Source organism: Xenopus laevis, chromosome 3L (genome assembly GCF_017654675.1).
Source record: "Xenopus laevis strain J_2021 chromosome 3L, Xenopus_laevis_v10.1, whole genome shotgun sequence".
NCBI classification, from domain to species: Eukaryota; Metazoa; Chordata; class Amphibia; order Anura; family Pipidae; genus Xenopus; species Xenopus laevis.
Window position 1 is genome coordinate 18,497,451 of NC_054375.1, and position 14,827 is coordinate 18,512,277.

The 14,827-nt window shown below is 41.3% G+C and overlaps 1 protein-coding gene across 7 annotated transcripts in view; it reads right to left on the reverse strand.

Moving 5' to 3' along the window:
- Positions 1 to 562: 562 nt before the first annotated feature.
- The window catches only part of rnf145.L (ring finger protein 145 L homeolog), a 30,991-nt gene continuing 16,726 nt past the window's right edge, over positions 563 to 14,827 (reverse strand). For 5 of the 7 annotated variants that reach the window (XM_018250972.2, XM_018250973.2, XM_041585093.1 and 2 more), the window contains 9 exons: positions 13,417 to 13,525; positions 12,506 to 12,597; positions 10,907 to 11,142; positions 8,097 to 8,272; positions 6,373 to 6,513; positions 5,188 to 5,370; positions 4,367 to 4,514; positions 2,674 to 3,030; positions 563 to 2,270 (listed from right to left, as the gene is read on the reverse strand). In XM_018250972.2, coding sequence (XP_018106461.1) covers positions 1,632 to 2,270; positions 2,674 to 3,030; positions 4,367 to 4,514; positions 5,188 to 5,370; positions 6,373 to 6,513; positions 8,097 to 8,272; positions 10,907 to 11,142; positions 12,506 to 12,597; positions 13,417 to 13,525 — 2,081 coding nt within the window. In that variant the 3' untranslated portion in view covers positions 563 to 1,631. The remainder of the gene's footprint in view (positions 2,271 to 2,673; positions 3,031 to 4,366; positions 4,515 to 5,187; positions 5,371 to 6,372; positions 6,514 to 8,096; positions 8,273 to 10,906; positions 11,143 to 12,505; positions 12,598 to 13,416; positions 13,526 to 14,827) is intronic. The other 2 variants (XM_041585094.1, NM_001092623.1) reach the window with 2 other exon arrangements.

Below are 14,827 nucleotides of genomic sequence, written 5' to 3' on the forward strand. Positions count from 1 at the left end.
AGTGGGTCCCTAAGCTCAGTAAATGACAGCAGCACAGAGCATGTGCAGTGATTCAGCAGAAAAGAAGATGAGGGGTTACTGGGGCATCTTTGGAGGCACAGATCTTCCCTGCTAAAGGGCTATGGTTGCAGTGGGCTGGCACAGAAGCACAAAACATAATGTACATTTCCAGCTACTTATTTAGTTAAGCTTTAGTTCTCCTTTAAATGGTTCTCCAGCATAAAACAGCATAGTGACTCCCAGCAGCAAATGGCACTGTGATGCAGAGCACTTGCCCATTTGTATGTGCCACTCACCCCAGTAGCCTCCCATGCATATTGAACAGCTGCTCTTGTAGGAGTTCATATGGACAGGCACATACATAACATATGTAGGAACTCACTTTCAAGATGGCAACATTCCTCTCTGCACACATACCCCGGTGCCCTGGGTGTAGTAGGATATTAACAATATCATGCAGGAAGGGGGGGTGCTAAAACACTGTCACCCTTTAGTCATTTTTCATTTTATTCTTAAAAGGCAAGTAAATGTATACAACAAAGAAGTGAGAGGAGCCAGCCCATTTTGAAATATAATTTATTAAGAGACATTTCACTATGTCCATCAGTCTACATCCAAATGTACCACTAAAAAAAAAAAAATAAAGCAAAAAGTCACTTTTTTTACATAAGGAAATTCTCAGCCATTTTTTTCCTTTCCGGCCCAATGTTTTCTAGTATAAATTAAACTATTTTTTTTTTTTTATTTCATATCAAAATCACAATAAAAAAAATTGCTGCTTTTTTTTTTCTCACACTCCCCAAAATCCGCAACTGATGTATAAATGTAGTTTATTTTATCTTAACAACTGGGTTCGGGGGGGGGAATACTATATGAAATTGCGCACTAGCAACAGTCTTAAAAGTGGCATTTGCGGAGATTGATCATACACAGGGGGAGGCCCGTGTACTCATATCCAACAAGTGCAAATACCGCTATTGTTTAACACTGTAATGAAGCTGCGGCTTGTTCCTGCTCGGCCCCTTTCTGTGCAATGAGGCTCATCCCGCCATGGTGATCAACCAGGCGCTCACCTGAGCTCCAGTTCTACTTCATACAGGGGTAGAGCATAGAGGCTGCAGGACAATAATACTACTAAGAAACATAAAAATATGAAAGTGACAATGACTTGATGCTGCAATTAAGAGGTGTTGTCCCAAGTCACCCTCAAAATATCCCCCCAGTGTGTTATACTCAGAATGCAAGCAAGCATGCGGCTATCTTTCTACGCCGTCACACTGGCGGGAGCTCTAATTCTGCTCCATGCAGGAAAAAGTTTGTGGCCCATCAACCCACTGGGACCTTTTCAGGTTCTTACTGGTCAATCTTACCCACATCAAAGTGACAGAAAAAATTTTTGAACAAAATCTAGTTTATTCCCACATTTCTCCTATTTAGAAGAGTGTCTGTCAGTTATAGAAAGGATTGTTTGCTTTTCATTCATCATCGGTACCAAGACATGAAAAATAAATTCACGTGGGAGAACTTTGCATACTCTTTCAGTGTCAATGGTTTGATATTTCCTAAGAACAGATGAGGGGCGGGTGGCAGGTTTTGGCTTTGAAATGATCAGTCCCAGGGCAGATACAGTATCAGATTCCTGCACAGACCTCGCTTTCTTTGGGTAAAGCCTTTACATTGAAGTCCTCCGGCTGTGATTTCCTTTTAGTAAGTAGCCTTTGCAGCACTTCATTGCTATTTAAATTGGCTTCCTCTTCATAATGCAGCTCCCCGCTCCTCATTCCATTCCTCTCCCTTAGGGAGTCTGCCGGCGTAAAGTCCATGATTGGCTCTTGTTCCAGGGCACAGCATGTTGGCACGGTGCCTAGGGGCTCTGGTGTTGCCTCTACCCGGGACACTGGGTCTAGAGGCGGGTTGGCAGTACTTTGCTCTACAACGGGATTGGTTGAGGAGCCAGGCTCTGCTGTTGCCTCTTCCCGGGACACTGGGTCCAGAGGCGGGTTGGCAGTATTTTGCTCTACAACGGGATTGGTTGAGGAGCCAGGCTCTGCTGTTGCCTCTAAGCGGGACACTGGTTTTGGAGGCGGGTTGGCGGCACTTTGCTCTACAATGGGATTGGTGGAGGAGCCAGGCTCTGCTGTTGCTTGTTGAGACAGAGACTTTAATTGGCAGTGACATAGAGGGCAAGTTTCCTGCACGTAGAGCCACTTTTTCAGGCATCCGGGGTGGAAAAAATGGCTGCATGGTGTTATGACGGCTGAGTTCATATCCTGCAAAAATAACATGGAATGTATCAATAAGACATGTTGCATTGAATTACATTAGGCAGTCAGAACTATCTATAGAGGGTGCAAGTCCACTGTGCTTTATCCAATTGTATGCCCTTCTGTTAACTGATCTTCATATTGGACAGTGCAACTTTCTTATGGTTCCCCTTGGCCACACTAGAGCTGAATATAGTCCAGTGGAGTGCAGTTCAGTTGGCCGTGGGCTGAAAACAAGCTCCAATAACATCTGGGATGCCCAATCAATATGTAAGCAAGGTACTAATTGGTCTCATATACAAAACAAGCAGCTTCTAATCCAGTAATTAGGGACAACCCAGGAGCCACACATCTTTACCTATTGCTTTTCCCAAATCCCTGTATATACTATGCTGATGGCATTACTTACTTGGTAACAGATGGAGCAGATGTCGTTGTGCTGCTCCAGTTGCTCTTTGGTGGCAACAGGCAAAGACTTGATCTTGTTGACGGCATCCCTGCGCAGCAGAAAGCTCTTCCAGCCCAGCTGAGCTCGCAGCCAGACGTTGTAGTAGGAGTGGATGAAGATGATCATGGAGCCCATGACTGTCCATTCCCCGAAAACTGTCTCTGAGACACCATATGCCACCACGCATAGCGCCACCAGGAACTCCAGCAGGCGATACGTACCATTGACATAATAAATAACGTCGTCCATATTTTCCACTGGTTCTTTACGAAATTCTTCAATCATGAACAAAACGTAAATGAAGAGGGTTCCCAGGACCTGGGTTTAAGTGGAGACAGAGTTACAGCACAAGTGGACTGTGTACCATTAGAATGTGTTCATATTAATAATGAATGACAAATGCCACTGCCCTATACAGTCGTTGGCACAGGAGGCAGTTCAGTTGCCCCTCCATTCTACTCAATACCTAACTACTTAAACCTGCACAGGGCAGCAGAAGGTCTGGTGATTACCACTTGTAAACACTCACTGCTGTATTTGCAAGTGGTAAGTGCCCACGCCAGTGCTTTGGCTAGAATAAGAGGTGCCAAAGTATTTTTCCAATCTGGCTGGAAAAAAGGTTTTAATAGGAAGAATTAGAAAGAGAGGAAGATATTTCTGTCACAAAAGGTAGTTATAGCTAAAATGGCAGAATAAATTCAGCAGACGAGGCTCTGACCTCTAGATGGCACTATTAAACCACTAAACTCTTTCCACTGCTTACCTGGACCAAACAAATCAATTCAATGGTAAACGGTCTCAAAAGAATTTTGTAAAGTAACCAGTGACTTTAGGGGGGGGGGGACATGGGTCATAACTGTATGCTTTTGAATCTGAGCTGCATGCTAAAGCTGGCCATACACGGGCCGATAAAAGCTGCAGACAGACCAAGTCAGCAGCTTATTGGCCCGTGTGTGGGGCCCTTCGACGGGCTTCCCTGATCGATATCTGCCCGAAAGTCGGGCAGGGGTACAAAACCTGTAGAATCTCGGACCTCATCTGTTCGTTGATGCCGTCCCACAATTTGTGGGCATATGGGGGGGGGGGGAGAGATTCTCTCGTTTGGCGAAATCGCTAAACGAGCGGATATCTACGTGTGAGGCCACCTAAAGGATCAACTGCAAACTCACTGAACAGTTATGTCCCATGTGGGCCCCTCCCCTCTGACTAACTCAGAGTTAAAGAGCTGAAAAGCAGAAAGTTCTGTTATGCTAGACATCCAGTCACTCCAGCCTTTATACATTACATTTTTAACTAACTTTATTAGAAACATGTTTTATTTTGCACAGCCTATTTACCAAGTTTTTATTTTTATACTTAACTGTTCCTTTAACCACATGCTAGGTCTTCAGTTCCTACCTGACTGTGGGAAAGAGAACAGCAAGAAACAGGTAGACCAGGTTTACTTTAATAGGTTCTAGGGCCTTTTGATTTTTTCAGTGCTGTGCGTTGCCAGTAAAAACAGCACAGGGTATGATAAAGGAAAACCCATAGCCACATAATCAAGGGGGTTGACAATATTTTTAAGAAGCACCACCGATTCTACAGCAGGCAGCCCTGAAAGTGTTAAGCTAATCTGAACAGTGATCTGCAAGTGCCTTATTTTAATACATACCTGCAAGGAAGTGAGGATACTGCTGGATATGATAATTAAGAGCCAGAAATCCATGTGAAAGAACTGGCAGATCATGTAGGCCATGTAAGAGGGAAAGACCAGCAAGAACAGGCACAGGCTGACAGCACGGAAATGCTTCCAGAGACTCCTGCAAAGGAACAGAAAGAGAACTTTAACCACAGGTACCAAGGACAGGCTTTAAAAACAAACTAAATCCTAAAACATCTAAATAGGACATATACCCACCAACTCCCTGTGCTTTGGCTGGACAGTATTCCAGAAGCTTAAAGTTAACTTTTAGTATACTATAGAATGGCTAAGAGTACTATAGAGTTCTAAGTAACTTTTCAACTGGTCTCCATTACTTATTTTTTGTACTTCGTTTTTTTAATTATTTGCCTTCTTTTGGCCCTTGCCGGCTTTCAAATGAGGATCGCTGACCTCATCTAAAAACAAATGCTCTGTAAGGCTAAAAATGTACTGCTACTTTTCTATTCAGATCCTCTGCTAATTATATGCCAGTCTCTTTTTCAAATCAATGCATGGTTGCTAGGGTAATGTGGACCCTAGCAACCGAAACTGCAAACTGGAGAGCTGCTGAATAAAAAGCTAAATAACAAAAAACACAAAAAATGAAAACCAATTGCAAATTGTCTCAGAATATCAATTAAAAATAATTTAAAGGTGATGCAGGAAGATGCTTAATTCTATAATGTTTCCGGAGTTCTGTCTGGCTCCCGTCTGACGGAAATTAATTGGTTGCATGGGGCTCTGAAGTCTCATGCGTCATGAGTTTTTCTGTTGCAGTTAAAGTTCCTTACTTGTCACGGGAAGCACCGAGGGCAAGGACAATGGGATCTGCGATTTCCAGCATAGACTGCAGGATGGAGGCCACAACAATGAAGAGAATGATGCTGAGGAGAAAGGCCCTGTGGACCACCTGAAGTTCAATCAACCCCGTCTGCACAGCTAGGATCAGCAGTGTCACTCCTTCTGTCATGCCCCTGGGGAAAGAAAAATGGGGAACTCAGCATTGCTTTAGGGACATCATCATCACAGTCAATGTATGTACAGTATATCCTGGTTTTAAAATGCCACCAACAAAGACTTGGTCCAAAAATGATTTACCCTACCCATAGGGCACTCTTCCAGTTGCTTCAGAGAACACAAATGAATACAGGAGCACCATAGTAAGCACCTACACCAGCCCACATTACACTGAGTGTGTGAATGATCACCAAATCCAGGTAGAGGTCTGGCTGCAATAAGTGATGGTAAGCAATTGGGGACAACATGGTACTCATGGATCCTTAAAGGGATTCGGTCATGATTTTTTTGATATAAAATGTAATTCCTGAAGCAGCAAGTGTATTTTTTTTTTAAGTTGTAATATTGATGTGTAGGCAGCCATGTATCAATGTGTTGCAGTGGGACCTGGATTTTACTAGAGTGCTGTTCTTAGATGTACCAGGCAGCTGTTGTCTTATGCTAAGATGCTATCTGGTTACCTTCCCATTGTTCTGTTGTTAGGCTGCTGGGGGGGAAATGGAAGGGGTGATATAACTCCAACTTGAAGTACAGCAGTAAAGAGTGACTGAAGTTTATCAGAGCACAAGTCACATGACTGGAGGCAGCTGGGAAACTGACAATATGTCTAGCCCCATGTCAGATTTCAAAATCTGTTTGCTCTTTTGAGAAATGGATTTCAGTGCAGAATTCTGTTGGATGCATTTTGAAAAAAACATTTTTTCCCATCACAGTATCCCTTAGTCATTTAAGATACAGTAACCCCACACATATATACCCTGGTAGATCAGGACTGAGAGTCAAAATAGGCCCTGGCATTTCATGTATACAGCCACCCTAATAGCCCGCACAGGCCTAATAATTAGGGACTGTCTATGGTATCTCACAGCAGCCCCGCTGGCATTTGCCAGAATATCAGACTTCCAGTTAGGACCTGGATCCTGACACAACCCCTTATTTCTCTATACAGACACACCTACCTGTTCATTGCTGGGTCATTGATGAAAGCTCGGTAACCTTGCAGGTAAAACTTGCAAAGGGTCAGCACGCCGAGGGCCACAAAGGAGACTGTAAACACTAACCCCAGGAGCGAGTATGGGGTGCTACAGCACTCGGCGATGCTAAAAGACACAAAAGCAACATGCTTGATTTTATTCTGTATGAAAAAGAGACCATTTCCCAGAATACCTTGCACATTTCGGTTATTCTTTTTACTCTAGTAAATACATGGAATTGAGGTATCTGGGAGGCTTGACTGGAGCAGCAATAAACTACAGATACAATGTTTCAGTGTTAGTCAGAACAAACAATTTAGGGAAAGATACTGATTTCAATAACATTTACAAAATCTTTAAAAACATTGAAGATTTTTAACGAATGTATATCGGAAAGCTGCACGGATGATGCACATACGAGGATTCTGGTCTCATTTCCAAGGTGAAGTCCCCTTCAGTGAAAAACAGTTTGTTCTTAATTAACTCAAAAACACACTATATATCCCTGTCAAGGGTACGGAATGCAATAAGGGTTCATCTGAATGATTAAAAGTCATGAATATTTTACTCCAGATAGACAGTTCTGTGAATGATTCGCCAGTCTTTTTATCTGATCTGCGTCAGCCACTCCTTAGCAACAGATATACAGTCTGTTTTCCTTCCTTCCCTAAACTTTCCCTGGGCCTGTGGATGGAAGATTTTTCTAAAGCTGGACACATGGAATCATTTTAAAGGAGAAATAATGTATCTGTAGTCTTCTTCTTTGTAAAGCTTAACATTATGTTTAGGGGGTTCTGTACCAGCCCAAGTCTACCATAGCCTTTAAGCAGTGAAGATCTGCGGCTCCAAATCTGCCCATAGATGCTCCCCATCTTCTTTTCTATTACTTACCAGTTCTGCTGTCAGCTACCAGAGATTAGGGGCCAACTCACAATATACTGCACTCTGAAACTTATTATTAGTATTCGGGCCTGTTCAGATTGTAAAGCCAAGAATGAATGGATCAAGGTCCGACTGCTGCTTGCTGGATCCGGGTTGGGCGGGGTCTACTTAATTAAACCCACACAGGGCTCTATTATAGTGCTAGCCAACCTCTTTGCTGGTAAAGGTATGGGATCCGTTAGCTTTTTGGATGACGGGTTTCCAGATAAGAATTACAGAAAGCCCGTCTTCCACAGACTCCATTTTATCCAAATAATTCAAATTTTTAAAAATAATTTCCTTTTTCTCTGTAATTATAAAACAGTACCTTGTACTTGATCCTAACCAAGATATAATTAATCCTTATTGGAATCAAAACCAGCCTATTGGTTTTATTTAATATGTATATGACTTTTAAAAAAGACTTAAGGTATGAAGATATAAATTAGAGAAAGAAACATTATCCGGAAAAACCCAGGTCCTGAGCATTCTGGATAAAAATATCCAATAGCTGTACCATAAAGTCAGTATATAAAATACAGCATTTATAGCCTTATTTATTTTTAGGCTTTAGTTCTCCTTTAATCAACAGGATTGTTGTTAGATGTGCAATTAGTTCACAGATATTTTGGCAAACTGCCTTGATCTAACGGATTGGCTAGAAAAATGAATTCCTATGCTGATGTGCCTGGCATTTAAGTAGAATTATACAGTACCATGAAGTTAAACTACCCAGGTATTTGACCTTCTACAGTTTACTTTTCTATTGCAACAACAGATCAACTTACCTTGTAAGAAAGAGAAAGAGGAGGCGCTCGCGGGAGGTCGGCTGATCACGGGTGCTGAAATAGGTATAGATCTGCAGGGCAAACAGAACCAACCAGAACACCATGAACAACACTGGAACCACCAGCTGATTCCAGAGAGACATCCCCAGGGCGAGTAGGCCGTACACTTCCACTACCTGTAGGATACACACACACACACACACACACACAACTGTTCAGAACATATTTAAATTTAGCAATTTCTATATTTTGGATAAAAATACAAAACCCCAAACAGTAATATTGTGTACCTGAATCCTAAAAATTACAGGTATGGATTCATTATCCGGAAACCTGTTATCCAGAAAGCCACCTCCCATAGACTCCATAAGCAAATATATTTAAATTTTAAAAATGATTTCCTTTTTTTCTGTAATAATACAACAGTACATTGTACTTGACCAATGTAACCCTTACTAGAAGTAAAACAATCCTAATGGGTTTATTTAATGTAGAAATGATTTTCTAGTACACTTAAAGTATGAAGATCCAAATTACAGAAAGAGCCTTATTTAGAAAAACCCCAGGACCTGAGCATTCTGGATAATGGGTCCCATACCTGTACACCAGCATAAAAGCGGTTACTGCACACTAACGCAAAGAATAATAACAAATGTAAATAGTGGTATGATGAATACTATATCAGTTATACAATTTACAGTTCTGGCAGAGGGAAAATTGTGACCAGAAAGCTGCCTTCCAAAGGGGTGGGTCAACTTTGAATTAAACTTTAGTAATTGCAGATGGATTTTTTTAGTTATGTGGCTATTTGTACAACTCTTTAGTAGCACCTGTCTAGTTTCTGGGTCCAATTTACCCAAGCAACCAAGCACTGGTTTGAATGAGAGTAATATTGGAGCCTTTTGGCTGCCAGGGTCAGTGACCCCAGATGAAAGGTGAAAAGAGCCAGAGAGGAAGGGATTAAATTAATGGAGAAAAATTAAGACCAACTTAAAAAGTATTGGCCATTCAATAACATACAAACAGTAATGGACAACTATCCCTTTACAGTTTTATTTTAGAATTCTTACCATAATACCCATTCTATATTGAATTAAAGAGTATATACAACCCCTTAAAGGAGAAGGAAAGGTTAAAATTAAGTAAGCCTTATCAGAAAGGTCCATCTTAATATACCAGTAAACCCCCAAAGTAATGTTGCTCTGAGTCCCCTGTCAAAAGAAGCACTGCATTTCTTTCCTACTATTGTGTACACATGGGCTTCTGTATCAGACTTCCTGCCTTCACCTTAAACCTCATTGCCCTGGGCAAGAGCATGCTCAGTTTGCTCCTCTTCCCCCACGCCTCCCTTCTCTACTGTAATCTGAGCCCAGAGCAGGGAGCGACTCAGGCAGGAAGTGATGTCACACCATGTTAATACTGCAGCTCCTATTCTAAACAAACAGAGTTTCTAGAGTTTTTTACTCAGGTATGGTAAAACATTCTACAGAATAGATATAGCATTCTAGCTTGCACTATTGCAGCTAATCTATTGGCAATAAAATGCCTCCGTAGCTTTCCTTCTCCTTTAACACAGATCTGGTAAAACTTGACTCTTGAATAAACTAATTGGGATTGTAACATATTGGAGAATTGGAGGGATTGTCAATTTTCAGCAAATAATTCACTCAATATAAAATTTCATGAATCAGTAAATTTATTTTTTTAGTTCTAATATTGGTGTGTAGGCGCTAGCTCAGGTTATTTTGCCTGGTCATGTGCTTTCAGAAAGAGCTAGCACTTTAGGATGGAACTTTCTGGCAGGCTGTTGTTTCTCCTACTTAATGTAGCTGAATGAGTTACAGTGGGACATGGATTTTACTACGGAGTGCTGTTCTTAGATCTAGCAGGGAGCGGTTATCTTGTATTAGGGAGCTGCTATCTTTCCCATTGTTTTGATGTTAGGCTGCTGGGGGGGAAAGGGAGGGGGTGATATCACGCCAACTTGCAGTACAGCAGTAAAGTGACTGAACTTTATCAGAGCACAAGTCACATGACTGGGGGCAGCTGGAAAACTGACTAGCCCCTTGTCAGATTTCAAAATTTTGCTCTTTTAAGAAACTAATTTCAGTGCAGAAGTCTGCTGGAGGAGCACTATTAACTGATGCATTTTGGAATTTTTTTTTCCCATGAAAGTATCCCTTTAAAGCTATATAAAAACCATGTGAGTGTGTTTATACTAGTGTGACATGGGTATCTCATGCAGCATATAGGCCTTTATCCCAATTTTTATCCTGCTTTGTGTCAACCACGGAGGACAAGCAAAAGTATGGGAGCCAGTGAATGAACATAAAAAAGGCACTTATATGCTACAACAAAAGTAGACTTGGCACCAGGGCTAATTGGGCTGAGAAAATGGAACCGGAAGACGGAAAGTCAGGCAGTTAGACTTTGGAATTTATCAAATGTTTTGCCATTGGCTATTCTTGGAGCAATGCTGTGACATCACAAAGTCACATCATTTGACTACAAACACAGGTGACAATGAAGGCGAAAAAGGAGGAAACACAAAAACCGGACCTGCGTCATTTTTCAAGCAGAAGTTCAATAAACTCATTCAACTGCTTGCCCTACTTGGCAATAACCCAAACTAAAAGGGAGCTTCACCTTAGAACTGTTAAGTCATCCATTTTTTTTTTTTTATTATTTCTTATGTTATGGTGTGGCTTTCAGCTTAGTTTTCTCTGTGATCACTGGTGCAAGCCCTTTGTTTACAAAAGCAGCTCTGCAGTGAAGACATGGCAGAGCCCAAAAAAGACTCGGCTGCTTACCTGTGCGAGCTCCCGGTATGCAGACTTCGCAAGATTAAAGGGGACCAACAGATTTGATGCCAGAAAGTACAAGACTTCAAGTCCAGTAAAAATCATAGCAAACTTGTTAATGACGACGATCGTCTCAATGGGGACAAGGCAGAGGCGGGCCAGGAGAGGCAGCATGTGAGCCGAGAACAGCCAGATCTGTTTAGTTTTCATCACACAGGAGCAGAGAGTGCACACCACCAGCTGGCCTAAAACACAGCATGAGACCAAAATGATCACTAGGTGAAAGTAACAAGACGTGCACTGCCACTTACACAAAGTATAAAACCTGCAAGAGTGGAAAATTACTGATCCATCTCACATATACTCCATTTTATACAAATAATTAAATTTTTTAAAAATGATTTCCTTTTTCTCTCTAATAAAACAGTGACTTGTACTTGATCCAAACTAAGATATACTTAATCCTTATTGGAGGCAAAACCAGCCTATTGGGTTTATTTAATGTTGCATGATCTTCTAATAGACTTAAGGTATCAAGATCCAAATTACAGAAAGATCCGTTATCCAGAAAGCCCCAGGTCCTGAGCATTCTGGATAAAATAAATGTGGATAAAAAAACAAAAATCTATAGTGTTTGTTGAGCTAAACTGGGCAAAATGAAACCACTCCGTATTTAATCCTTGTGAGGTAGAGGATTAGATTACTAGTATACGCCCTCCTCCCTTCACATCTTGTGAAGTTAGGAGTGTATTTTTTTCAAGGAGATTATCTGTGCACTGGGAATTTAACACCTTTCAGGCCAAAAACAAAACATGGAGCAGCTTCAGTTTCCCTGTTTAGCATAAGTAACAAAAACAATAGCAAAAAAAAAAGTATGTTTGGCATAAACCCTATACATTCATCTTATATTAAACAGGGTATACTGCCCCTTTAAACTGTTCCCTACTGGAGCAGTGGAGAGAAACCAAAATTACATTTAAGCTTAACTCATTTATGGTACATGCATGGGAGCACTGCCTTAAGGTGACCATACACGGACCGATAAAAGCTACAGACAGACCGTGTCAGCAGCTTATTGGCCCCCGTGTATGGGGCCCCCCGACGGGCTTCACCGATCGAGATCTGGCCGAAAGTCGGCCAGATCTCAATCGGATTGGGATGAAAAATCCCGTCGGATTGCGGCCGCATCTGTTCGTTGATGCGGTCCCTCGATCCGACCCCCGTTTTCCATGCGTTAGGATCCGATCGTTGGGCCCTAGGGCCCACGATCGGATCAGCCCGATATTGCTAATATCGGGGAGAGATCCGCTCGTTTGGCGATATCACCAAACGAGCGGATCTCTCAATGTATGGCCACCTTAAGATGACATGAAGCCAGACACCCCAGCACTGATGGATGTTTTGATAAGTTATCAGTCAATTCACCCTAATACAACTAAATTCTAAAGAATGGTCCCTTAATAAGAACCAGAACCATACCCCCCCAATATCTGGCCTGCCGTTCAGCCATTTGATAAAACATCTAGTTTATCACCACAGATCATACATATCTTTAAATCATTAACATCTTAGCAGAGGGAACAGCATTATGGGTAATGAATTACTCACCCACTAGTGCAGTGATAAAGCGGTTCATGGACAATGGTTCTAGGTGCATTGGCCCTTCGTAGCCAGATTCCATCTCACTGCGGACATAATCCCTGGCAAGAATGTAAATAGGACAATATAATGCAAAGCATTGGAGCATTTCACCTATTCACCTAATTTAGCGGACTCTCAGTATGTTGCAGAATGTCCTATCCCCAGCAATTAATCTAGTCTTAATTTTTTATAGTTGTTGAGTTTTCTTTTTTTTTTGACCCACCTAATAATATATTACCATTATCTGAAATATCTTCAGTTCTATAAAGGAGAACAAATTAAGAGATCAGCATTTCACATCTTTTATAGATCTTGATAACACAGAGTGACACTGAAGTGTCATTGACCCAAAGATTCTTATGATCACAGAATCTATTACATGAGCCATAAATCTCAAGAACCAATGACATCTGCTGAAAGTGCTTCCTGGTTTAGTGAACTGTATTTACGCAGTGTTATTTAGTGTTAAAGGGAGGTTGTTCACCTTTAAATTTAGTATGATGCAGACAGGGATCTTATGAGGCAGTTTGCAGTTGGTCTAAAAATTTATATTTTTTTCTTTTTGTTCAGCATCTATCCACTTTAGAATGTCAGCAGCTACTGCATTGCTAGGCTGTAATTTACCATAGCAAGTGGTTTGAATGAAGAGACTGGAAGATGAAATAGGAGAAGCCATGAATAGAAAGATAAGGAATAAGTAACAGAAAATGACACGGTCTATGATTAAGAGTGCCAGAAGCCATATAAAACTTTAAGACCAACTGAAAAGTTGCACAGGACATTCCATAACATAGTAAATTTCCAGAAGCACTACAGCTTTAACAGTAAGTTGCTGAATGTTTTGTACAAGGATCCTATAAAGAGAAGAAGACACATACCTGGAGATCTGATGCCCCACATACAGCAAGAGAGCAGCCACAAAATATAGATACAATTTAGCCAGATGCTGTCGGGGCAATGTCAATAGAACCACGCTCAGGATGTAGCCTGCAAGAGAAGATTTGGTCTGTATTAAACAGTTAATGGGCAAACATGAATTAAGTGAGAAAACATGGTAAAGAATAGACACTTGATTATATAGAGCAGTGATTTCACCCCATAGGGTGGTTCATAAATTAGGGACAGATTAGGAGAGAATGCTTATCATCTGCCCTAGATACTCCTGGAAACCCACCATGGGGGTCAGTTAAACATTTGGGGTAAACACGTACTATATATACAAAATTCTGCAATGTGTTTATATGTCTGTAACCTTGTGCAAAGGTGGGTCCTTGGACAAATATCGGGCCTCAAAAGGGGCCTAAACTAAACCAGTCTGATAACCTGCTAATGTTGATGATTAAGACGTTTTATCCCTATACAGGACATTGAAAAAATTTGCAGTAGAACCCATGCAACTGCCTCCCTGTTCTACTCCAGCCAATAAGTAGAGTTATGGCACTTTCCCATGGCATGGTTTATTGATTTACTTTTATCATCCTGTCAGAATGGATTATGCATGAAAGACACAGCGATAAGAGCGGAGTTATTTTATGTCAATAAAATACTTTCAAGAGGAACTCCACCCAAAAACAGGGCTTTTTTTTTTCTTTGCATAAATAAAATGTAAGAATGTTTCCAACATACATTAACCTTTTTTAAAACAGTTTTATAGTTATTTGTAAATATAATTGCTAATGAAAACAGCATCTGTCTGGCTGTTTATATTCTCTGCTCTTTGTGTTGTGAGTTGGAGATTCATACCACACTGTTTCAAGAGTCAGAACCAGAAAGATACGGCCAGGGTCGGACTGAGCCGGAGGATACAGGGAAAAAACCCAGTGGGCCCCGGACCAGACCAGCTCCCCCAATCGGCTTCCCCATAAAGAAAGAGCTCTTGCCTGTGACAGGGGTCGAGGGTTTAGAAGTCGGTAGGGGCCCCCGGAGACTGCCAGGTGGGCCCTTTGTGTTGCAGCCCCGTGGGCCACCAATATTCCAGTCCTACCCTGGATATGGCTTTCAATAGCAATTACATCTACACAACTTTACAACCACTGAAAATATTCAATGAATTTATATTGAAATTCACTTACAAGTTTATGTTTTTTTCCCATTATGCAAAAAAGTTTTTAGGTGCTATTTTTTTTACATTTTTGAATCTTTGAGTGGTGCATCTCAGCAACTCCCTACAACTGCAGCTGCCATTTTTGCTTTCCCAGAGGTAATTTGAATGTTACCCCCCCATGTCTGCAGGGTTTTCCTCCCATGCTCCAAAAACATACAGGCAGGTTAACGGGCTCATGATAAAAA